The sequence below is a fragment of the Vicia villosa genome, linkage group LG4 (genome assembly GCF_029867415.1).
Source record: "Vicia villosa cultivar HV-30 ecotype Madison, WI linkage group LG4, Vvil1.0, whole genome shotgun sequence".
Classification (NCBI taxonomy): Eukaryota; Viridiplantae; Streptophyta; class Magnoliopsida; order Fabales; family Fabaceae; genus Vicia; species Vicia villosa.
In genome coordinates this window covers 191416468-191443628 of record NC_081183.1, presented here as the reverse complement: position 1 = coordinate 191443628, position 27161 = coordinate 191416468, and the positions used below count along the sequence as shown (strand labels likewise).

The following is a 27161-nucleotide window of genomic DNA, read 5'->3' as shown; positions in this document are numbered from 1 at the left end:
CTGGCATGCGCTTCTTTAGTTTTGCCAACGTGTGATGGGGGATGTAAGCATTAAATGCAATCCCATTATTGAAATGTTTAGTCGTTTTTCTTTGACGTGTGACCTGAAAAGGTATGGTGTGACGTGATGCAACTTTTATGTACTCAGGTACACTTGAGTACGGTTGTCTTCCCTAGATGAAATTTGGCCGTTGATTTGCCCTTATTTACTTCTTTCGATCTGATCCGTTTGATTTCATTTGTCTATATAAAAATGGAGAGAAATCATAGAAACTTTTTAGCAATCTTGTAAACTCAGTTTCCCAAGTTTCTTTTAGTCCTTCTCTCTTATCTAAGAGCAACTTTCTTCAAGATTAACTATTATTGCACATTCATAATTTCAAATCATAAAAGTTTCAACTTTTCAGCCCTCTTTCTTGCTTCAGCGCTTTCACCTAGATATTTCAAGGTATCACTTCTTCACCTCATCTTTTTCTCAAGTATCTATCGTATTTTTATTACGGAGAGTGGTAACCCTATTTTTATCGAAAGTGATTCGGAGGGAAGTGTTTCTTCATCTTCAAAAATGGGAATTGAGTCTGAATCGTATTCCTTCCCCTTTGTCACTAGGGATTTTGAATTAGGAGTCATCCTTTTGGGTAATGATTCAAAAATGGAAAGGTCATCTAGAGATTCTATTTCACACGGTGGTCTTTCTAGGAGTACTTCAGAGAATCTATTTCTGGCACAATTCAACAGGGGTGAAAACCTTTTTAAGAGACATATGCATCCTCCCATCTTGATCGAGGGATTAATAGAGGTTTCCCGTCAAAGAACAGAATGCGCCAATCGCTTTGTAAGAACATATCGGGAGTCCACTGGTTATGACCCTAGTAATGATGAAATTACTCGTCATATGGAGTGCTAAGGGCAGCATGATGTCGTGTCCTGGGTCAGTCCTGGTGATCATCATAGAGCTAACGTATTAGCCCACAAGGGTCTTCGATTAATAGAGTCAGCCAATGCTAATAGATGCCATTGGGTGGCCACCAGATAGTTTAGACTCCTTCTATCTTGAACAACGTCGATGTTGTAGCCCAGGCCGACATTGTAACAACCTGTTTCTCGTATTTATATTTTAATCGAGTTAAAATTATTTTATATTAACTGATTGGGTGATTTAATTATTTACGTCATAGTATGTGTTATGTGATTTTAAGTTATTTGTTGGGATTCAATATAATTTTATTTGAATTATTTAATAGAATAATAGTTAAATAATTGAAAAATAAGGAAATAAATTGATTTTAGTCATAGTATGTGTTATTTAATTTTAAGTGATTTTAATGACTTTAAGTAACGTTAGATTGTTGAAATAAGTTGTTTAGGTATGTCAGGGCATGTCTGGGTGGAATTTAAAAGTGATTAAAATTGTTGAAACATGAGATTTTTAGAAAATTTATAGTGAGCAATTGATGGTCCTTAGAAGTAACCAATTGGTTCCTTTGAAAACAGCAAAAAATTTAGAATGGAAGCTTAAACAAATCGACTGGTCCAAGTATGTAATCGTTTGGTTCATTTATAAAAAAAAAATTTGGACACGAACAAAGGAACAATCGATTAGCCTCCTAATGTAATCTATTGGTTCCTTTAGAAATATGAAAAAATAGAGTTACGTAATTGAGGGAAATCGATTGGTCCTCTGTGAAAATTGATTGGTCTGTTGTAGCATTGGTTGGTTCACTTGTTGTTTTGACTATAACTTAGGCTCCGTGACTCCAATTGAGGTACAGTTTATAGCGTTGGAAAGCTAACGCGTATTACTATCCCATGGTGATACCTTAGGAGGTTAATATTGTATGTATGATTAATGGTAATGAAAAGGAGAATAATGGTTATGATGATGTCTTAGAGATTGATGAGCTTAATGAATGATCATGTGATTATATGTTGTGGTGAGATATAAGTGTATGCATATGTGTGATATGTTGCTATGTTGTAAATTATTTTATGATGATAATGTATGTTGATTTTCATGGAGATGAGTCCATGAAATGGTGAGTTGTTAAGGTGTGTTGTTTATGATTCGAAGCGGGACCATTGGTTGATGTTTCATCATAAATGTTGTTATTGCATTATCATTGCATCATATGTTTCATTGTGATGACATTACGAGTTTCTGATTTTGAAGAGGGTATTAATGATGAGTTTCGGGTTCGAAGAGGGACCCGATTCAAAGAGGGACAGTCGTTTAATGGACAATATCGATAATATAACTTTGATGTCTAGATTGGTACCACATGCATATAGAGTCGAGGTGTTGTCACATTGCATACATATTTGCATTATGATTTGATGATTCTCGTGTGAGTAAATTATGTGGTTCATGATTGTTATTGTTGTTGTTTATGCTACCCTTCCTGATCATGTGCATCTTTAACATATTTGAGCGTATTCTCACTTATGTGTTGTTTTGTTTGTGTGGTGATGTACAATGTGTATAGATACTCAGGAACAAGAGTAGTAGCTCTTGTGAGTTGAAAGAAGGCATAGAGACCTTACTTCACTCGTTTATCTTTCTGTGCATTTTTAGTTTCGTTGCTCTGATCTATAACACAGAGATACAGATTGATCGTTTGATTTTGTTAAGTAGATGTTTGAGTTCTGTTAATATCTTTAAATACTTCAATTGACGATATAATGGAGGTTTATGTTGTTTAATTAAATTCCGCTACGAGTATTAAAATTAATTGAAAATATGCGTGTTCTATTGATAAGCATCCTAAATGTTTGTTTATTCTTTAAACTAGGAGTCAGGGGTTTTAGGATGTTACATAGTGTATCAGAGTAGGTCGGTCCATTTGGTCAGGTTGTTGTGATTCTGTCTATTCCCTAGTATGCGACATGTGTATGAACACTATCAATGCATGTTTCTCCTAATGGTTGTTTGTTGGTGTGTAGAGAAATGGCTCTAGTTAGAAATGACGATGCGATTATTGAGGCTTTGGGATCATTGGTTGTCTTGAAGTTATGCAACCTAAGAGGGGTGAATTAAGTTTTACGAATATTTCTCGTTATTTTAGAGATGTTATGGTTCTTTTAATTTTTTTGGAAACATGTACTTATGATAATGCAGAAAAATAAAAGTGCAGAAAATTAAATGAACATAAAAATATATCTTAGTTTCCCTTTCTAACCAAGGTTACAACTAGCCCCCTCACACTCTGTGAGAGATTTTTCAACATGTTAGATCTTTTTATAAGCCTATGTTCATGTTCATGTCATCCTTCTCTCCTCTAACAAACAATGGTAATTCCACAACTTCACAAGGACAAGTGGTGGAATGTTTGAATACCATAAGGTTCCTTCCTTCATATGGTATGAAGTATCGATCGTGTAACACTAGATTCATGAAGACGTTGGTTTATATGACATTGCAAAAGCTCTTCTCGTCAGTAAGGATGCTTGACACAAAGTGTTTTGCTATAGCGACAGTTATGACCAATGGAAGAGTCCTACTCGAAAACTCGTTCACCTTATGATGTCTCTGAACCATTGGATATGTGTGTCTTCTTTTTAACTTCTAATCGTTGTTGGTGAACTTGAAGAGCCTCGTGTTGGATTTTTTTGCTTTTTTCCCCTTGCTAGATGGTCCATCATCGATTGTATATACATTGAGGTGAGAGGATGATCCTAAGGTAGACCAAACCATGATGATTCCAATAGTTAGATAAAAAATCGTCAACTTCTTTCGAGCAAAATTGTGGTAGCTGATTCGTGTTTTTAGAATCATAAGGATTTAATCGTGGAAATTCGTGAGAATTGAAAGTCGTTGCCTATCATGATGAGTAAACGAGGTTATATGCGATGGGCAGTTTAAACTCCTCTTGATTAGTCCAACGTGAAATGTAATAGATTGACGGATTTGTTTCGGTGTGCAGTCATAGAAAATTAAGGATTGAACCTTTTGGCAGTAGATCAATCTTATTAGACTGTTTGTCAATCTCACCCAACTTAAGTTTTATATTTTAACAAGGCGGAGTACAAAAAAATTTAATTGATGAAATGAATCCAATTCAGTTTACCACTGAAAACAAAAGAAGAATCATCCAAATTAGCTAATGTTGGAGGCAGGCTCCACTTAATTTCCAGCATTGACGGTATCAGTCGGTAGTCCATTATGTCCACTGTTGTTATCTAGCTAACATCATGTTGCACTCACGAAATAACAAAAGTTTAAAATTTGGTTTTTTCATGTACTACTACTACCATTGATTTCAAAATACAGTTGTATAATTAAGAGGTAACATGGTAAAATTAAGGTATCATTGTTAACAAGAGAGATATTTATAAAGAACCGGTAACAAACCCGTGCATATGCACGGGTTCTGTTCGGTTACGCGAATTTGGATACATTATTTATTTTAAATAAAAATGTTTTAAAAAAATTAAATAAATAATTAATTATTTCATATATAAAAATATTTAGATCAATAATAAAATTTTTCCCGTATACCATTTTTGGTTTAAAAATATTTAATCATAAATATCATTTCTCATACATAAAAATATTTAAATTAATAATAGATTTTTTTCCCGTATGAAGACTTCATTTTTGTTTAGGTATCATTTACAAAAATATTTGGATCAATAGTAAATTTCGTATATAAAAATATTTAGATCAATAATAAATTTTTTCTCGTATACCATTTTTAAATAAAAAATATTTGGGTCATAAATACCATTTTTCATAAATAATAGATTTTTTTTTCCGTATACAAATATTAATTTTGTTTAGGTATCATTTACAAAAATATTTCGATCAATATTAAATTTTCGTATATTAAAATATTTAGATTAATAATATATTTTTTCCCATATACCATTTTTGGATAAAAAATATTTGATTATAAATATCATTTCTGCCAAAATATTTAGGTTAATGATAGATTTTTTCCCGTATACAAACTTCATTTTTGTATAGGTATCATTTACAAAAATATTTGGATCAATAGTAAATTTCGTATATAAAATTATTTACATCAATAGTAGATTTTTTCCCGTCTATCATTTTTGAATAAAAAATATTTGGATCATAAATAACATTTTTCGTAAATAATAATACAAATATTATTTCTATTTAGATATAATTTACAAAAATATTTGGATCAATATTAAATTTTTGTATAAAAAATAATTAGATCAATAATAATTTTTTTTCCGTATACCATTTTTGGATCAACAATATTTGAACATGAATACCATTTCTCTTATATAAAAATATTTAGATTAATAATAGATTTTTTTTCCCGTATACAGACCTCATTTTTGTTTAGGTATCATTTACAAAAATATTTGGATCAATAGTAAATTTGGTATATAAAAATATTTAGATCAATAGTAGATTATTTTCCCGTATACCATTTTGGAATAAAAATATTTGGATCATAAATGCCATTTTTCGTAAATAATAGATTTTTTCCATATACAAATATTATTTTTGTTTGTGTCATTTACAAAAATAATTGGATCAATATCAAATTTTCGTATATAAAAATATTTAGATCAATAATAGATTTTTTGGCCTATTCCATTTTTTAATAAAAAATATTTGGATCATAAATAACATTTTTCGTAATAATAAAATTAAGAACTTTATGGTACAAAGACCAAAAAACCACAATTTTAATGTGGTGGCAAAAAAATAAATAAGGGTATTTTGGACTTTTCCACAACCATTAATTTTCTTATATTATAGATTGATCAATTTTTTTTGGAAGAAAGAAGTGAGAAAGTGATGAAAGAGAAAAAAATAGAGAATAAAGAGAGATTTGATAAGTTTGATAAAATATAAAAGTTGTATTATTTTAATAATAAAATTAAGAACTTTATGGTACAAAGACCAAAAAACCACAATTTTAATGTGGTGGCAAAAAATCAAATAAGGGTTTTTGGACTTTTCCACAACCATTAATTTTCTTATATTATAGATTGATAGATTTTTTTTTGGAAGAAAGAAGTGAGAAAGTGATGAAAGAGAAAAAAATAGAGAATAGAGAGAGATTTGATAAGTTTGATAAAATATAAGAGTTGTATTATTTTAATAATAAAATTAAGAACTTTATAGTACAAAGACCAAAAAACCACAATTTTAATGTGGTGGCAAAAAATCAAATAAGGGTATTTTAGACTTTTCCACAACCATTAATTCTCTTATATTATAGATTATAGATGAGAAATATCCCATGAAAATAGCAAAAGTTGTGAATACTTAATTACAAAAGATAATACATTGAAAAAAAAATAGACTATACTATTCTTAGATGAATTATCATAAAAAAAAATTATAAGGAAGAAGAATGTGAATACAAGTTCCAAATATACTTTAATAGTTGATTTGAGAAACAAAATAGAATCATGGTCACTAGAATTCAAATAATATAATCACATTAGATAATTTCTAAAAACCATGTTTGGAAAACTTATTTGAAATCATAAAGACTTAACAATATAAAAAACATTACAATAAAATAGAAAAGACGAAGATGAAATATTAGAAAAGATAAAAAAAAAAAAAAAAAAAGCAAAAGAGATAAGAAATTAGAGACGAAAATGTGCATTAAAAACGTAATTAAAAAAGAGAATAATAAAATAAATTAATAAGATGAAAAAGAAAGAACATAAGAGATGAGAAACTAGAGAAGAAAATATTTTTTTCAAATTCAAACCAATTAAAATAAAAATCATAACTCAATCTAAAGAGACAAAAGCATGAATATTACTAAATGCATTTCAATATTTTAAAAATTAAAAAAAAAAACTCAATACATCAAATTTTGAAATTTAATCTTTCAAAATCAAATTGCATGTACATATTTTAACACATACTTTTTTTTCATTAGTTTTTTAACATTTATTTACTTAAGTAGTATAATATATTGCATTGATTTAATCTAACAACAAGTACATGTCTTGTGCTAATCATCAAGTTTAAGAATTTTCAAATTCAAATAAAAATATAAATCGAACTAAAAAGACCAAAAGCTAGAATATTACGAAATGCATTTCAATATTTTAAAAATAAAAATAAAAAACGCTCAATACATCAATTTTTGAATGAATCTTTCAAAGTCAAATTGCTTGTATATATTTTAATACATTTTTATTAGTTTTTTAACATTTATTTACTTAACTAGTATAATATATTGCATTGATCTATTATTAGTTGGTGTTTAATTTGTTTTAATACTCAAATAACAAATCTTTTAAAAACATCATTATCAACTTTGAAAACTATTCATTTTAGTAATATAGTTGACAAATGAAAATAATATATTTGGATGATTATCCGGTCTTATAATATATATCCTTACTTTCTTTTGTAAATAAACAAAAACAAAAACATATAGAAAGAGACCTCAAGCAGGGCGGAACCAAGGCCCAGCTAGACCAGGCAGGCACCTGGACTCAACCCCTAATTTCTTTGTACTTTCCCAATTTAATAGTTGATTTTTTCAATTAGGGGCAAATTAGTAAAAATAGGGTGTAAAAATTAAAACAGATGAATAATTATTGGTGTAAAGTTTTTGCCCTGCCTCAAGGGAAAGAATTTGAAAATGGAGGCCAATTCTGTGAACTGCTAATGTATTTTTGTTAGATACACCGAATAACTAACTAATGTATTTAGACAAGACCAACAGTGTTTTGACATCTTGACTTCTTCACCTTAAATCTATTCTCATTGTCCATCTTCAATTCAACAAACTTAATGTTGTTATATTCAAACAAGATCTAACTTTGACTCTCCTAATCTTCAACAAATATAACCAATATATGAACCATTCAGAATTACAACACACATACTAGTATTGCATTTTATTTCAAAATTGTCACTTCTCGGGCCACCTACACCTTTTATCTATGTAACATGGTTTCATAGACTAGAACCATAACTACTCGCATTTACATACAAATTTATATACCAAAAGTATAAAAAAAAAATGAAAAGGTTCAGGGCAGAAACATACCATCACAAGCCTAAACCTTCAACAATACATCGTAACGAAAAAACAGCATCCAGCATACTTCATTCCTCAAATAAAGCACTGCAACGTAGAACACAGCTACACATAACATGATAACAGTATAACACTATCCTCAATTCAACTTCACTCAACTCAATTTCACTATCCATTCTTAAACCTCAACCCAATCTAACTTCATTTGAATCAGCATTTCCAATTGCGGCTCAGAGAAAACACAACAATTTATTTAAATTCTGTAATGCTTCATTACTCTACCGTTTCAATTTGACATAATTCATCGCATAACAATAGTTATTTGTTTCAAATTCTACAATACAATATCATTCTAGCACCTCTATTGCCGCTGTTGAACCCTAAACCTTAAAGCTTTGAACCCTGAACCCTAAACTCTGAACCCTAAACTCTGAATCCTATACTCGGAATCCTATACCAATTCATCATCCAAATCCTCTGTTATTGTTCCTCTTCCCATTACATCCATTCCCTCAACATTCCCATTCTCAACAACAATCCAAGGAAGCCACAAATCAGCATTCTTCCCCAAATCTCTATCCCAATAATCCCCAACAACAACTGTCTTCAAATCCACCTCCCTAACCTTCCTCAACATCTCCGAAAATTCCTTATCATCCGAAACCAAAACCAACCAACCAATCTCCCCACTCATCATCTCCCTCTTCAACCACAAATCAGCCGCATTCCCCTTCTCACCATACTTCACAACTTTAACAAAAACCCCCGCCCGCCGCAACTCCGAACCCAATCCAAATTCAACCCTAGGCGCAACATCATTCCCCGCAGCTTCATTATACGTATGTATCCTCCGAATAAACCCGACCTTCGACCGACTCAACTTAATCGATCCCAATTTTTTACGCAACTTCTCGCGCTGGTATAGGTGAATTTTCCTGAAATGGATTTTGAGATCGGAAATGGATTTGCATTCGTGACCGCATACATGGCAGAGTATGCAATTAGGGTTAGGGTTTTGGTCGGGGTTCCATTGAGGGAGGTTGAAGAAGGAGTGTCGTTTGGTGTGAGCGGAGATTGAAACGTCGTCGGCGAAGCGTTCGGCGAGGGTTTTGAGAGAGAGTGCGGCGGCGTATGGAGGTCCACGTGGAGGTTTGTTGTCGAGGTCCCATAGGATTATAACCTTTTTGTTAGTGACTTGTTTGGCGTTGGTTTTGATGGAGCGTTGGAAACGGGGTTTTGAGGATAGATTGTGATTGTTTGGGAAAAGAAGTGAAGAAGATAAGTTGAAGGGAAAGTGGAGAGTGTGTAGTGTTGTTGCGTTTGCGTTGTGGAAAAACAGAGAATGCATGCTTCTAGTTCTCTTTGTAGCACTCAAGAAGAATCGCTTTTTTAACGCGATAGGAGATTATTTTTGTTGTTACGGATGATAATTTGGGCTTTCTGGTGTAGACTATGGCCCAATGATATGGAATTTTCAAGGGAGTTGTTACTTGCACCTACATTTATAGACATTGTTTATTTTTTTTCAACATACAACCTTTAAAAAATCTAGTTAGAGTCCGAAATAATTAAAATAATTTTAGAATTGAAAGTAAATTTTCAATTTTCATCTTAGTATTCTTTGCAAAAAAAAAAACTTTCTAAATTCATTTTAAGTTTTTGTAATCTTAGTATTTTTTGCAAAATAACTTTTTAAATTTATGTTAAATTTTTGCAAGGTCTAAAATTTTAAGAATGTGTTTGAATGAGGTAATTATAAAATTTTAAGAAATTTAAATTTTAAGCAATTTAAATAATTCAATTGAAATAATTCGACTGACTCTTTCCTGTTCCTCCTTAGATCCAAACAACCACCTCATTGATGTAGCCTCCGGCCTCGGTGTCGTGACGCCCCTTTGGCTGCAACACACTTAACCCCCTCTAGCCTCGATGTTGCTGGCTTAATATTTGTATCAGTCATCATAATTTAAGTCAAACTGATCTGATATTCGTATCGTACTATTTGTTTGATATTGGAATATTTGGCTCGAAAGAGTAGTATTGTTTATTGTGTTTTATCGCATGGGTCGTTGTTTAGTTAATCACGCTGTGTTGGCGATTAATTCATTCGTCTTGAGAAGTGAAGCTCACACACAACTTTTTTTACTATTTGGTCTCGTGTCGTGTGCGGGTTGTCTTGTGTATTTTGCTTTGATTTATTAGATCATTTTTGTTGTATTTGAGTTGTGTGTATATCCTCTTTATATTAATTTCGTAATTTCACTAGGTTTGGTTAATGTCCCCCTAGTATTGTGTATTTTCATTTTTTAAAAAAACTTGCAGTATTCAGTTTAACGTTATATTCTATGAAATATAAAAAGAATTTTAAATTCTTTGATTTTATGTATCATTTAGTAATCATTAAACTTAAATTGTACAAAATATTTCATAGATTTATATATTTTAACAATTCTTTTATTTTATCTAAACAATGAATTTTATCTAAATCATTTTAAATTAACTCAAAAGATTACATTTTATTCTATTAAAAAATAGTGACTCTGATTTCCTTTACGACTGTGCGAAATGGATCAGCATAGTTAGGACTCTAACACCCAAATGAATCAAGATGATTATAGTGAAAAGTGGATATTATATATTGTACCTTACTATTAATGCGTGAACTAATTTTATGCCTTAAATCAAAAGGAATGAATTTAAGATTGATTTGAACTTAGTCATTTAGACATTTGACTAGAATATATTTCTTCATTAAAATACATCATCCAAATACACTTTAAAAACATATTTATTGATTCGAAGTTACTTCTCTTTCTATATTATTATATATTATGAGTGATTAGTTTGATTTTATGTTTGATGAAAATTTGGATTTGAGTAATGAATATAGGAGGTGATGAAGAAATTAAGAATAAAATATAAAATTTAGTGATTGAATATCATAAATTAAAGATTAAATTTGTATTCTATATTAATAGTTAATAATAATAGTAATAATTAAATATTTAAGAGTGTGTTTGTTTCAAGTTAAAAAATAATTTTCTTTAAAATTATATTTTCAGAATTATTATTTTTAGAAATAATATTTATATCTATGTGTTTGGCAAAAAAATATGTATTTCATGAATGTTACAAATTTTATTTAATTTAAAATATATAAAAAAAAATTAAAAATGTAAGTATTAGTGGAAAGTCGTAGTTAATTGAGCATTATTCTTCGGGGAATATTGGATTTCGACCTTCAAAGCATGAGAATAAATTTGAAAAAATTCATATGTAACATCATTTGTGAAAGTAAAAAGTGTTTGAAAACATTTTTTATAAACTTGAAACAATCACGAAATTGTTGCATTTCCAATGTCACATTTCTGAAAATATATTTCCAATCTTTGAAACAAATACATTCTGAATTTTTTTATTTTTAATTGCCACATCAGCATCATTGCTATTGAATATGAATATTTTTTTCAAATTTAAATTATGTTTTTAATTCCATTTTTATGTTGTAATAAAAACATGTCCTAATCATCTAATAATCATTCAACTTATAAGAAAAAAAGTCATTTCTTATCAGCTTCTTTTACTAACACTTAATTGCATAGAAAAAAAAAACGGAAGAGTTTAAAATAAAAATAAAAATTAGGATATTTAGGAAGATTATTAACATATTTAATCATTTTTTAAACAATTTTTTATGCATATAAAAATAAAATAAAAATAATAGAGGATAATTATTATGATTATTTTTTAAGAACACTTCAGTTTAAAATTATCAATATCACATCATCACATATGGTCCACTTAGAAGAAAATATATCGATCTTTAACTTATCTTGAATTAAAGAAAAGGAAAGAAGAATTTCTTATTGACCAAGCAATTAAGATACTTCACCATCTTACAAAATATAATACCACTCAAAGTCATAGTTTTATAATTTATACCTTTACAAAAATAAAAGTCCACTTCTCCTTATCTGCATTAATGCATCAATATGAAAAAGCAATTCAATTATGTATCATCATCAAATTAATGATCATTAATTATATGGTTGATTGGCTTTATGCCTTATGTACGTTTTGAATTAAAAATTAAGATGAACTAGACATAGACATGAAAGAAGTGGGGTGGCAAAATGGGTCCGGTCCATTGGACATGTCTGTTTTGCCCACATTTTTGTGCAGGACGGATCAAGGTTTAAGGTTATCATCCTCTAGTGTGACCGTCCCGTCCCGCCTCATTTATTATACGAGCTTTTGCAGGCATGAACATTAACATAAAATTTTATATTTTTAGGCTTAAAAAGTGTAGTACCCGCGGATTTAGTCCGCCCCGCCTTCACTTTTTTCAGGGCGGTCCAAGATTTTATGCCCACATCCTTAACTATGACCACCCTGCCACATTTTCTTGCGAGCTTTTGCGGGACGGACTTACTCGTTTATCACTCCTAATAAATTTGTTTTGACCTCCACTCAATAATAAGACGTCCTCCCTATTAAATTCAGTGTTAGAGCAACTTACAATTGGAGTTTCTGATCTTCGTTTATAAATTTAGAAAAAGGTACTTTTTTTAAGGCATTACTAATAGTTATTTTTTATACAATTGATATTAATTTTCATACATTATAGTTAAGTGGTTCTTACAATGTTATGTTATATTATGCAACTAGTATATATTTTGTTGTGATGATAAAAAAAAATATTCTACCCCACCTATTTTTTATGTGAGGCAATTTGTACTCAATATAGTAGTCATATTTAAGTGTCTATACAGAATGAATTATACCGATGGACGGACTCATCAGCTATGATTCTACAAACAAGACAAAATCCTCATGTGCAAATGTTTTTTCCTCACCAACCTACTAGCTAGCACAAGTGTTTTTTCCCCTCTCCAACCTACTAGCATCGATGATTAAAACACTCAACATTGATTTATGATGTTTGGTGCATGCACTAATTTAATTATTGACAAAGGAACTTGCAAACTCAAATGTGTTATAGCAATACAATAATTCATAAATTATTTACGTCAAAAGTGTTAAATTATCATACTCTTGATATCCATCTTGAGCTTCTACGTTTTTCTCTAAAAAAACTTTCTTCTCCATCATTGTTTTTCTCTTGGTCTCATTTAAATTTAATTGATCTAATATAATATTTGAAAAATTCTAACTCCATACCTCAAATCTTTTATCCATCATATGTGCTTCAAAAATTGTTCCTATATTTTCGTAGATGTACCTCCAGAACTTTTTTTTTTACATTTGCGTAAAAACATTCCGTAGATGCACATACGGAAAACTCTGTCTGTACATCTACGGATAAATCCATAACCAATAAACCAGAAAAACAACATTTGTAACGAGAAAAACAACATTCATTGATTAAAATCGATCAACATTACATCGAAAATTCCAACAGAAAATCAAATATTATATATCAATAGCCCGGTGGACGCTTGCACATCTCTAAGATTTGCTCGACCGTTCTTTGGATCGTTTCTACGAACTCGAGTGGGATTTTCTTTTCGAAACCATCATACATTCTCCACATCTCCAAAACATTCGTTCAGTTTTTAAGCTCAAAGTTGTTGTAAAAGACGTTTCCTCCGTCGTCAAATGAAGGTGACTGATACTCGAGCTTCACACACTTCCGTTTGTCACTGTAAGGTAGGCGGTATTGGATTTCTTCGATGATATCTTTGAGCGAGGTGTATTCTTGCACTTTGATCGTCCGCCCACGTGTTTTACCGTCAGAGTAGAAAACACTTGCAACATGCCAACGAATGTTGTACTCATATTGAGACATTTTTTTGTTTGGTGTGAAATAGAACATTAGAAATCCCAAATTTATAAAAGACCTAGGTGAATATGGACAACACATTCTTTGTAATAGAACGTTCCGTAGGTATATCCACTGAAGGATGTTATATATTTTGCTTCCGTCGATGTACCTACTAGGACGACCTTGTAATTTTCCCCACACGTCATGGTTATGCAAACCACAAATGACACTAAATCTCCACTTCTTGCTAGCCACCATGTAACCACGGATTTTTAAAGGGCACTAGCATTTTCTAGTACCTGTGTCGTCTCTTTTAAACTTCCTTAGAGGAGGATGGTATTTCCCGCTTCTTTCGCACAACATTGTTACGAAAGCGTTTCTTCTTGTCGTACCATTATCCGATCTTCCTATTACCGCAACAAAACCAATGTTAGTTGTATTCCTACGAATCCATGTGAGCATGCTTTCCCGATCATCAAACTCTTAAAAGTTATTAAAGTCACCGCCGACATCTACCACCTTTACAACTACCCCTTCAACATTTGAAGAAACATTGACTAAAGGAACTAATTCTCTTGAGATATTATCGGGGTGCACCATACCTATTTGTAACCAATAACAGAAATAACATAAAATTACAACACTGCTGAAAAAACAATACAGACACGTTCCGTTGATGCACCTCCAGAACGTATTCATCTTCAACACGTTCCGTAGATGTACCTACGGAAGCAACATAACTTTTTTTGACAAAAAATTGATGCATAATGTGAGCAATGTAATGGATAAAGATGACTATTTACCTAAAATTCAGTCTCCTCTTGCTCCCTTTGATTTGTTGCACCAAAAAGTTTGAGTTTTGGAGTGGAAAATGATATTAATGATGTAGAATTTTTTGGTTGTAGAGAGTAGAGTTTAAGGAAGAAATGTAATAATGGGGGAGTGATCAAGCTGGTTCAAACTATATCAGATGCCTCTGTATGTACATCTACGAAATATTCTAGCGCTAAGTCATTTCGTAGATGCCCCTATGGAACAATCCCTGAACTGGATTTATGTGTATTTTTTTTCCAAAATACACTAGTTTAAAATGCTTCCGTAGATACACCTGCGAAAAAAACAAATTTTAAAAAAAAAGTGCTTCCGAATATGCATCTACGGAAGCAGAGGGCATAATTGGAATTTCGCCCGATGGCTAAGAGATTAAGAGGTGGATTGAGATTTTCTCTAATATTTAAAAAAAATAGTTATCAAATAACAATAATTACCAAATAATAAAATTTTAAAAAAATTCAATTAAAAAAATAAACTTAAAAGATCAACCATTAAGTTCAAGAAATTCATCATTTCAATGGTTTTATCGATGAATCGATCATATCATATCAGTTTTTATCAGATAAATTGCAACTGCAATTCTATATTAGACTTTAGAATTATATGAGTCGATAGACTTTAATACTATATTAGAATTAGATTTTAAATATTTCAATTCTACAAAGCTGATTCGTAAGATAGGGGTGTTACTCTCAAACGCCACATCAGAGCAGCAAGATTTTTGACATTCCCGCCATTATTTATTTGAGTACCTCCAGCAGTGGATGTTTCGTAGATGTTCCATGCTGGCAGACGTTGCATTCCATTTTTGTGCCGTTGGAGTATGCCAAGCTGTCCAACTGTTGCACTGCAATGCAACGACTCATTGGAATAAAATATTAATATAACTCAAAAATTAAATGCAACGTCTCTTTTTTTTTTCTTTTTTTAACACTTTTAGTTAATTATAAATACACCCTATTTGAAAAAATTTATACCCAAATTTTCTTTCACTCTTTTATTTTCTCTTAAGTTTTCAATTTCTCTCTCAAAATTTCATCACTTTACTCTAAATTTTTAAATTTTTCTCTTACAATTTATTCTCATTAGCCTTCATTTGACAATATATTTTAACCAAATTTTCATCTTTTTACTTCAAAATTAATATTGTTTAGGCCAAATGGATCCTAATCAATATAATTATCAATAATCCATGTTAAATTTCATGCAAAATTATCAAAATCCTAATCCTCGAAATTCTCAATTCCAATCGATGCCAACAAACTCCACTGTTTTTTCCGTCATCAATCGAAAACACTCCACCGCATTTTTTCCGTCACCAAACTCCGCCCTATGTTCAACCGTCTATGGAATTTTTTCGTCATGAAATGGAAACACTGATTAAGTTTATGTCCGAAAGTTAAGTCGGTATTGAAAAAGAAGAAAGTCATCTAATTTTAAAAAAAAAAAAGCTCGAGAGGTATTTTCAAGGGATGAAGATATACTTCCTATCCAATCATAGCTCAATGTTTCAAAGGATTCAATTGTGGGAGTTGATCAAAAATCTGAGAGTTTTTGGTTAAGAATCACTACCAATTATAACGAGTATCGTGGGCAATCGCAGGAAAAGCTACGTGGGTAGTTAAAATCTCAATGGCATCGAATAAATGGCTTGGTTCAAAAATTTGTTGGGTGTTACAAATAAGCTATTAATGGAAAGAAAAGTGGGACATCGGAGAAAGATATTTTAGTTGTTGCGTATGTTTTTTTTACTCAGGATGAAGGTACACCATTCAATCTTGAGTACGTATGGCAATTGTTAAAGGATGAACCTAAATGGGTGGGAGCATCGACCGAAAATTCTTCAAAAAGAACAAAGAAATTTGCTAATGGGGCACAGTCATCATCGTCTAACCTCGCGACACCTTCAAGTTATGAGTTTGACTCATCATCACCAATAGAGCGTCCAATGGGACAACAAGAAGCAAAAAGAAAGAGTAAGGCAAAGGAAAATGCATTTGAATCACCTTCTAATATTGTGCAAGATACATGGAATAAAAGATTAGCAGCAATGGAAAGACTAGCTCAATGTAAGGAGGACAAGATGGAGTTTAAGGCAATGCAATTACTCTCGAAAGACACTTCTATGATGAATGATAGTCAACGAGATATTCATGAAAATTATTGTAATAAGTTTGAAAAAAAATGGACTTTAGGCATGATGAAAAGTTGTAGTACTTGTTATGTATCAACATCTATGTAAAATGGTCATTAGTACTAATTTAATTTATAATAAATATTATGTTGTTATTCAAACTAGCCGCTATTCAAACTAGTCGTTATTCATACTAGCCGTTATTCATATATCACTATATAAATGACCATTCTTCTCATTATTTTCTCATTATTTTCTCATTCAGATGTTCTCTTTTGGAACTTGATTGAAGAAGAATTTATGGATAACACTGATGAAGAACTACTAAAGTCAATGCTCGAGAAGGAACATCAATCTGGAAGTTCCTCTAGGCCAAAGAGAAGAACATTGATAGATCGAAGCCGTGAAGAAGGGCACAATCGTTTATTCAATGACTACTTCTCGGAAAATCCGTATACACAGATGTTCAATTCCGAAGAAGGTTCAGAATGCATAGGCATGTGTTTTTTCAAATTGTAGCCTCCCTTGGAAATCATGATGAATATTTCCAAATGATCATGGTAAGCCCACAGTCATGCTTAAAGCAGTGGCATCACAAAACTTATGGATTTGACATGAATTTTTTGGTATTGCAGGTGTCATACCCCAAATTTTCCCATCGATATATAAGTCCATTCATTTACCAGACGTTCGCTTCATATGCATATCATAACATGCATTTTATCTCGCATAATGCCTAAATGTCAAGCAGAATAAATTTTTGGATCTATAGACAGACCGGTTGAATTAATTCTCAAATGTACATAAAATTAGCAGACGGAAAATTTCAAAATCGAGCTTGTCGATGTCAATTTTTATTAATCTACGGGTCGCGTAGTTTAACCCGGCGTGCTTATTTAATTTTTTTTACTCTTTTAGCGGTCTCATTTTTTACCTGTCATGGCCTTTTTAATCGGGCATTTCTATTTCAAAATTTGATCAAAGCTGTCTATTTTTCGATAGTATATTCTGCGTTGATTATTTTGGTGCAGTCATTTTAATTTTTCGAGCATATTTGCACCCGATTTTTATTTATTTTCGAGTCCTTTTATTTTTGTTTTTTCAGCAAAATGTCCAAAATAATTAAATATAATTAACTGCACTTTCAGCTTAATTTTATTTTAATTATTTAAATTTTGTTGGAATTTTTAGTTAATTAACTTTAAATTATTGATAGACCAATTCAATCCTCTCCAAAGTTTCCCTCACACGTACCACTACTCTTCAACTCCATGACTTTCTCAACCCATGATTTTCTAAGTCAATCCTCAACTCCACAAATTTATCAGTCAATCTCCACTCCTAAATTCTCTCTAACCTCCCACACGCATCACCACATATATCCCTCTCTCATTTTGAGGTTTAAAAACCAACTTCCAGCAACATTCCAAAGGGGCTTCATTTTTATCTTACCAAAATTCATCACCACAGTAACAAATATTCAAACTCCCATCAATTATCTTCCTCAACCAAAACATGACAACATCACATTATTCACAAAAACTTAACAAGAATATATAAAGTGAATCAGTGAGTAGCAAACACAAAACCACAGTAGAGTAAAAAAAACAGAACAAAAGAGGAAGACGTTGCGGGCGGGCCAAAATCACTTCCGGTATTCGTATCTCATAATCCTTCAGTGACACTTTCCAATCCCAAGTCCGTCGTACAGCAACACGACGCCGCTATTACCACCGTTTGTGTCATTCTATTGTTCACGTCACTATGCTGATACCACCAGGTTAATTTCTCTCTGTGTTTTTCTTTGAAAATGGCATGTATGTTTGTTGTGCTTATGGGTAATGTTTAATTTTGTTTCTTTATAAATGCTAGAATATTTCATAATAGGTTTAATAAGTGTGATGGGTAGAAAATTTACAAAACTCAATAACAAGAAAAACTTAGGTGTTCTTATGTCATATTAGAAGAAGTATAATTATAAGAAGGAAATGTGGGTTGATTCGTGTGTACAGTATGCTGCAACAATTTTTGTTGTTGAACCAACGTACTGTTTGTGTTGTAATTATTTACATGTAAAATTGGTTTTTGTTTCTCTTTGTTTTTCTGGATAAATTCAAATTAGAGATTAAAAAAATTCTTATTATGAAGTTAGGAATTTATAGCATTTATCTATTTATTTATTTCCTAGCAAAATCAAATATTAAAAGTATAAACATATCTCCTTTTTAGTTAGCTTTATTAAATTAGTAAAAAAAGAATAAAAAATGCTTAAATTTATTTAAATAAAAAATATAAAAAATCAATAATACAAAAAAAATATAGTTTAGTTAGTCTTATTAAGTTAAATTTGTAAATAATTGCAACTTTACCGAGTACGGTAACGTCTTCATGTGAATAAAAGATCTTGTACATAATTCAAACTCATTGTGCAAATTAATTTCAAATCAAATCGAACAAAAACACTTATCTCACATCAATTTCTTTTTCAAAACCTTTTTTCATAATAAATTTGGATGTGAAAAAGGTTGGTTGAGCACCATTTGCTCATCCAATCCCGAGTATTTAGATCGTTGGTTGTTAGACCTATTGTCTAAAACTCGTCCTTCCATGCATAAAAAATTTAATAAGTGAACCTCGTTTCACATCACCTTTTCATAAGAAAACCTTTTGGATGAAAACAATTGGTTGAACACATTTTGTTCCTCCAATTTCTAGTAATTGGATTGTTGGTTGTTCTAGACTTGTGATCCAATACTGGCCACCCACATAAAAAACAACTTCAACCCATCAAACCATCTTTTTCGCCCTTGTGCGACTTTTTGAAAACCTTTTCAAAATGAATGTGCCTTAGCTATTTCAACACGAAACGAACACAAAGACTTAGCCTCTCAGACGAGCAAAACAAGTCAAAGTTCAAATGTTTGAGATGTCTAACGCATCATTCTTCTAAAGTCAACCAACCCACACTTGGTTTTTCTACCCTGAACTACGGAGCTCTGACTTTCCCATTGCACGAGGGAATACGTAGGCACAAGACGTGATGTCTTGTCGACCCCAATAAACTAAAAATAAAAACCCCTTTTCTTTTTCTCGCTCACTAAGTAGAAGATAGCAAATGATTCACGATAACACTCAAACACATAACTAATTAAATGGGTCCCGTTGAGTACAACGGACGTGAGGGGTGCTAACACCTTCCCCTCGCGGAACCGACTCCCGAACCCGATATGGTTGCGATGACCATTCCCTTTCCTTTGTAGGTTTTATTCGACATTTTCCCCGTTCTTTAGGAACAAATAAATATCGATGGCGACTCTGTTAATTTTGCCGGCCGCGACAGCAGGTTCAAACAATGACATTAAGATGCTAAATCAATCCAATGTGTTTAACGATATTTTGGAAGGACATTCTCCCACTATGAACTATACAACCAATGGAACATCGTATAATATTGGGTTTTATTTAGCGGATGTTATATATCATGAGTGGGCTACATTTGTCAAGACCATTTCAATGTCGCGGGGAGAAAAGAGAAAACTACTTGCTCAACATCAAGAATCAACTAGAAAGGATGTGAAGCGGCCAATTGGAGTGCTTCATTCTCGATTTGCAATTATACGTGGCCCAGCGCGTGTCTGGCATATGAAAACCCTCAAGCATACCATATATGCTTACATCATATATTGTATAACATGATTGTTGAAGACGAACGACACACATATGGAGGTGATTTTGATTACTCTTATGATAATGTAGATGACATGTACTCAACAATTGAAACATTTAGCGGTCCTGAATCTTGCAACACGACTACAAAAAAGAGCAGGTCTTCGTGAAAAACAAGTTCATCGTCAACTTCAAGGAGATCTAGTCGAGCATATTTGAGAACATTTTGGACAAGAGAATGATGAAAATTAAATTTGAGTAATTCTGTTATATTATTTATTTTTATTGTTTTTAATTATATGTCATGTATTTGAGATTAATTTTAATTATTATTTTAAATTTTATGTTTAATTTTAATTTTATTTATTTTATATTAATTTAAAATTAAATTATTTAAATTATTATTTTAAAGCAAATAAAATTTAATATCAATAAAATGTTAATATATAAAGTAAAGATGTGAGACCTAGAGTAAAACATAATAATAAAGAGGAAAGTAGGAAACATCTGGGTTTAGACTGGCAGTTTTTGGACAATTATGCGTATCACTTAAATGGTAGAATCTGGCTTGGTTGGGATCACAGGATTTGGCACATCAAAGAGTTAGAAGCATCTGATCAATATCTTCATTGTGAAGTAGCTACTAACAGGGATGAGTTCTCTCATTTTCTAACTATAATATATGCTCAAAACCAGTTGGCAAATAGAAGGAAGCTTTGGGCTGATCTGCATACCATTGGGAGATTTATCTCTAAGCCATGGATCATTATTGGTGATTACAATAATGTATTAAGGAGTAACGACAGAATTGGAGGGGCTCAAGTCCATGAGGTCGAATACAGGGATTTGGAAGATATGATGGAGACTTTAGGTTTGTTTGAACATGACACCAAGGGTCCTCATTTTACCTGGTCAAACAAACATGCTGAGGATTTAATCTACTCAAGGATAGACAGGGCTCTGTGCAACAGACAATGGTTCAGTAAATACCAAGACAGTGTTGTTGAGATCCTCCAATCTCACATCTCTGACCATTCTCCCCTGAAACTCAGTTTAGAGACCACAACAATGCGCTTACAAAGAAGGAGATACCAATTTCTGAATGTAGTTCCAGAATATATTGAGAAATTGAGGAATAGTTGGCAACAAGAACTTGTGGGAAATCCAATGTTTAGACTTTGGAGGAAACTGATTAGACTACAACCTGTCATGAGAGCTCTTAATAAAGCTGCCAATGAGGAGGTTAGGAAAATCCAAGACTGTCGTGAGAAGCTGGAACAGGCCCAAAAATTGCTCCAATCTGATATTAGAAATCCTGATCATTGTAGGATGGTGAAGCATTGGACTGAGGAATTGCTGAAACAGTCTGAGTTGGAAGAGAAAATTCTGCAACAAAAGGCCAAGATTGACTGGATTCAGTTAGGTGATGGCAATAATGCGTATTTTTTTGCTAATCTAAAGGCAAAAAACAAGCAGACTGCAATTCTCAGTTTAAAGAACCAGCAAGGGGAAACTCTGACTGAGCACAGAGACTTGGAGAATGAGGTTTTGCAGTTTTATAGAAACTTAATTGGTACTGAGAACCAGAACAGGAAGCACATAAATATCAATATCCTGAGGAAAGGTCCTCAATTGGATAGAGAGCAACAAATGTCCCTCATAAAGCCAGTGACTGAGGAGGAAATATGGCAGGCCCTCAAAGGTATGGGTGATAACAAAGCACCTGGCCCTGATGGATTTAATGGAAAATTCTTCAAGTCAGGTTGGTGTATTATCAAGAGGGATGTCATTGATGCTGTGCAAGATTTTTTTGTTCACAAGAGATTGTATAAAGCTGCAAATTGTGCTCTGGTAACTTTAATTCCCAAGCACAAGGATGCCTCAACCATGAAGGAAATGAGACCTATAGCTTGCTGCTCAACTATTTACAAGATCATCTCAAGAATCTTGACTGCAAGAATGAACAAGGTTATGGCCTCTATCATACATGATAGTCAAACTGCTTTTATGGCAGGAAGAAGTATTCATGATAATATACTGATGACACATGAGTTAATTAGAGGGTACAATAGGAAGCATATTTCTCCTAGATGTACCATCCAGATTGACTTACAAAAAGCCTATGATACAGTCTGTTGGGATGCCCTGGAAACTATCATGATAGAATTGAGCTTTCCAAATCAGTTCATTGACTGGATTATGCTAGCAGTCAAAACAGTCTCCTACAGGTATTTGATTAATGGTCAAGTAAGTGGTATCCTGAAAGCTAAGAGGGGTCTGAGGCAGGGTGACCCTGTGTCACCTCTTTTATTTGTTCTGGTCATGGAATACCTTCACAGGTGTATGATGGAACTTAAGGAGAATAGGGACTTTAAATATCATCCCAGATGTGCAAAATTGAATATCACCAACATATGTTTTGCTGATGATCTTATGTTGTTTGCCAGGGGAGATGTTCTTTCAGTGCAAACCATGATGGCAGTGTTTCATAGCTTCTCTGAGGAAACTGGTTTAAAGGCTAATCCAGATAAATGTAAGGTGTTTTTTGGAGGGACTGGATATGAGGAACAGCAAGCTATTAAAGAATCCACTGGCTGTATTGAGGGCAAACTGCCTATACGGTACCTGGGTGTACCTCTCACTAGTAGGAAACTATCAGTTATACAATGCCAACCACTTATCGACAAGATGATTGCAAGGATTCAGCACTGGTCTGTGAAGTTTTTGAGTTATGCTGGTAGACAACAACTTGTTCAAAGTGTCCTGATTTCGATTACCAATTACTGGATGAGTGTATTTCCCCTACCTAAGAAAGTAATTCAGAAGATTGAGGCTTTATGTCGGAATTTTCTTTGGTCTGCCAAAACGGATGGGAGGAAAGCATTGGTGTCTTGGGAAAATACCTGTGAACCAAGGAATGCAGGGGGCCTGAATTTTAAAAAACTTATATTTTGGAACAAGGCAACCATTATGAAATTGTTGTGGAATATACACAATAAAAATGATAAGCTCTGGATAAGATGGTTGGATATATACTTTCTGAAGGGTAACTCAATTCTCTCATGGCAAGTTCAACATACTAGCTCTTGGATGTTGAATTCTATTTTGAAGTGTCGCACATACACCCAGAATAATGTGGCATGGGAGAAAGCTGAAGCCTCGAAAGTATTCAATACTGCTGCCATTTACAATAGTCTTTGTGGAGAAAGTATTATGGTTCCTTGGAAGCATTTGTTCTACCAAAACCGGGCAAGACCAAGGGCTAAATTCATTTTGTGGTTGGCTTTATGGGGCAGGCTGGGTACAAAGGATAGATTGGAGAAATTTGGGATCATTCACGAAAAATATTGCTGTTTCTGCTTGCAGTATGAAACATTAAATCATCTATTCTTTGACTGTGCTTTTACAGGTTTCATATGGCACCGAATGCTTGATTGGAATGGATACACACGATATGGTTCTGATTGGGATACAGAGAAAAGATGGCTCATAGAGGAGTTAGCTAAAAAAGGATGGCGTCGAGAAATTCTACGAATCAATCTTGCTGAAACGGTATATCACATTTGGCAGGCAAGGAATGAGATAATCTTCAAGAACAACAGTCCAAACCTTGATGTTACTAGGAAGATAACCGAGAGTGTCATAGGTAGAATCATGCTAGCTAAAAAGTTGAAAATTCATATCAATGCTAGTGGAGATAGTATAATTTAATGCTTTGCTGATAGTGTACTTGATAACTTGGGCCTGGATCATTGGATCGGCGTGTATCATCTGTTTTTTGGAATTAATAAAAGTTTACTTATTCCAAAAAAAAAAAAAAAGATGTGAGACCTAATATGAGTTTTTAAGAGTTGCACAATTGGAATGAAAATTGAGTGAGTTGCTTCAAGATGATCTGGTTTAATCGGTTCCACAAAAAACCCAAAAATAAGTTGCACTATTGGATATCGTGTTAGTCCACCAGAAACATTTTGAACCAAGTTCCTATCATTTTAAAATTTAGCATAGAAATGTTGAGGTGGACAAAAATAATAATAAGAGCAGTAACATGCTCAAAAAGATGTCTTATAACAGCAAACAAATTTATTGGTTTTTAATGTATGTTTGTGGGTTCCCATAAACTCTAAACTCAAAAGGAACTTTCAAAAGATATGAACTACTACATTTTCTGATCCACCTTCACTACTTTTCTTCATTTATATGATTAACAAATTGAAGCAAAAAAGAGCAAAAGAATCTGAATTGATGAGTCATTTGATGCACATACATGTTGCTATAGTAGCAGCTTTAACTGGTTGTGTTTCAACAGTTTTACTCATTTTCATTTGGAGGCTATGTCATCACAAGAAAGATCAAAAGAACTTCGTTGAATCAAATAGTTTGAACAAAAGAAAGAGCAGTGATTTGTTCAGTTGGTTTGATCATCCATATCTAGCTTCTGATGCTGTTGAAAATGGATGGTCAAGATTTGCTTTCACTAGCTACAAAAGTGATTATATGTCATCAAAAAAATCAACCCTTTTAGGAGCTTGTGGACGAGGAGGGAATGAATATGGAAGAGAAGAAAATGAGGTTGAGATAAGTTGGGAAGTGTGTCAAGGTTCAAATGAATTCATGCAGAAGATTAGGCTTAATCCTGGTTTGAAAAAGTGTTTTTTTTATCCAAACAATGCTTTAATGAATGCTCATTCTGTTGTTAGGACTTGTTTGCCTCTTCCTGGTCCTAGTTTAGGGAGCCATGTTTTTCCACAAGAAGCTTATTTTGAAGTTACTATATTGTATTCTTGTGGTGGAGATGATTGTGAAATGGTTGGGAGAAGAGAAGGGGAGAAGACAAAGCTGCTTATTGGAGATGGTTTGAATGATGAAGGTGATTTGAAAAGTGTTGAAGAAATGAAAGATGAAGGAAAAGATGGATCTGTGATGGTGTCATTAGGGTTGAGTTGTGGTGGAGGTGTTCCTTTGAGAGTTCCAGGAAGTTACCCTAGAAGCATAGGGTTCAACTCCAATGGTTCTGTTTTTCTTGATGGTAATAATGAATTTTCTACCTTTTACCTTTTCCATTTTCATTTTATTTACCATTTGACACTAATAAAATGCTACACATATTCACAATTTATAGGTAAGAAATGTTTTAATCTAACATAGACATAACGAAAATGAATAAATTGAATAATAATCACATGTGTCTGGGTTAGGTGTTAACATGTGTCAGACATTAAACATGCTTTTAGTTAAAAGTGTCAGTGTTGTAGAGATTTTAGTTGTCAACATGATGTGACACAATAGCAAATAATCGAGTTTTCGAAGTGTCTCATCAAATATCGGTTGAAAGATATCAATCTCTTAAATGTATCTCAAAAGTAAAAAATTAGAGAAACACAACTTTAGGTTTGCTAAACAACAAAAAGGTAAGAGTTTTTAGCTTTTTGGTGATGTGAAAGAAAGGGAACAATAACCTAACTAAAGACAAATTTTCATTCCAACCTAAAAGAACAACAATGGGAAAGCCCTCCATGTAATGTTTGATATAGTTTACTCGACATTAATATTGACGCGTCGATGTTGATAATAATATTTAAGAAATAAAATTTCTTGATTCAGTGTCATGTTAGACATCGAATGTTTTAGATATCGAACGTTATCAGAAGTGTCAGTGTTATATACTAACTACAATGTTGTACATTATTGTTTTAATTTTATATATACTCATTCACACTTTTACAAACCTTGTTTCAATTTCTGTTTCCGTCATAGACATTTAATTATAAAATTTGGTGACAGGAATGAAACTTGTATATGAGTCAGACAAACCACAATGGATAGGAACTAACACAGTAATTGGTTGTGGATATGATCCAAGAAAAAAGAAAGTTTTCTTCACATTAGATTCAGAATTGGTGCATGTAATTCACTGTCAATCAGAGGAATTCAGCACACCACTCTGTCCAACAATTGCTGCAAATATCGACATTATGGTTTTAGTTAATTTCGGACAAGTTGCATTCAAATACGCGCCTGCAAATGCGCAAAGAACGCCGAATCCATGTTTCGTAGCGCCACTTGTACATTCCCCTGGTGCTACACTTGGATTTGATGACAGTAAGGAACTATTCTCCATGGGAAGGATTGATTCGCCGTGGCAGAATCGATCCACGACGAAAGGAAATAACAACGGTGGGAATAATAATAATGTAGTATTTGATTTTGATGAAGAGTCTGAAGCTGATTTGTTTGAAATTGTGTTAGATGGTTCAGAAAAATCACCATACTCAGTGTCTTTATCATAGGTTACTGTAAAAAAAAATGTATAAACCACATGTAGTTATTTTGTTTCAGCTATTAAGTTTGTGTTTGTTTATGCAGTTAAATATTTGTCGGTAGATAATCCCTTAATATAATCACTTATTTATTTGATAGATGTATTTCACCAAAACTAAAGCAGTCGGTGGCTTGGTGTGTGTACCTGCATTACTACAAATAATTTTAATCAACTATTCTCATTTTAAAGGTTCATGCATGTAATTAAAATAATATTCATAATCCTAACTAACATAGTCTTAATATTCTATACACTTATATTGGTTTCGATGCACCTTTCAACAAACTCCAATTGCAAAAGAGAGAGGTGTTATGTGTTGCATTTTATTATTAAACTATTTATAACAAACTCCAATTGGGAAGGACAAAGTGTTATGCGTTGCATTATATTTTAAAAAAAATAATAAAATAAAATCACACAATCG

The 27161-nt window shown here is 32.5% G+C and overlaps 2 protein-coding genes across 3 annotated transcripts; one reads left to right on the top strand and one right to left on the bottom strand.

Moving 5' to 3' along the window:
- Positions 1-8447: 8447 nt before the first annotated feature.
- LOC131598593 (uncharacterized) lies at positions 8448-9344 on the bottom strand. Its single transcript, XM_058871176.1, has one exon. It carries the CDS (start codon positions 9342-9344, stop codon positions 8448-8450), a length of 897 nt encoding a protein of 298 aa, XP_058727159.1.
- An 8617-nt stretch (positions 9345-17961) lies between these two features.
- Positions 17962-26919, top strand: LOC131596504 (uncharacterized). Of its 2 annotated transcripts, XM_058869165.1 has the most exons (3): positions 17962-18529; positions 24725-25444; positions 26200-26919. In XM_058869165.1, exons 1-3 carry the CDS (start codon positions 18514-18516, stop codon positions 26703-26705), a joined length of 1242 nt encoding a protein of 413 aa, XP_058725148.1. In that variant the 5' UTR covers positions 17962-18513; the 3' UTR covers positions 26706-26919. The 2 variants fall into 2 exon arrangements, with proteins under 2 accessions (XP_058725148.1, XP_058725147.1); XM_058869164.1 differs by lacking the exon at positions 17962-18529 and having other exon boundaries at positions 24483-25444.
- Positions 26920-27161: the final 242 nt, after the last annotated feature.

What these genes read in the sequence shown, in the direction of transcription:
- LOC131598593 (XM_058871176.1), bottom strand. Translation starts at nt 9,344, where the DNA reads ATGCATTCTCTGTTTTTCCACAACGCAAACGCAACAACACTACACACT.
- LOC131596504 (XM_058869164.1), top strand. Translation starts at nt 24,616, where the DNA reads ATGATTAACAAATTGAAGCAAAAAAGAGCAAAAGAATCTGAATTGATG. An exon ending in TGGTTCTGTTTTTCTTGATG is followed by an intron (nt 25,445 to 26,199) that starts GTAATAATGAAT and finishes ATTTGGTGACAG; the next exon opens with GAATGAAACTTGTATATGAG.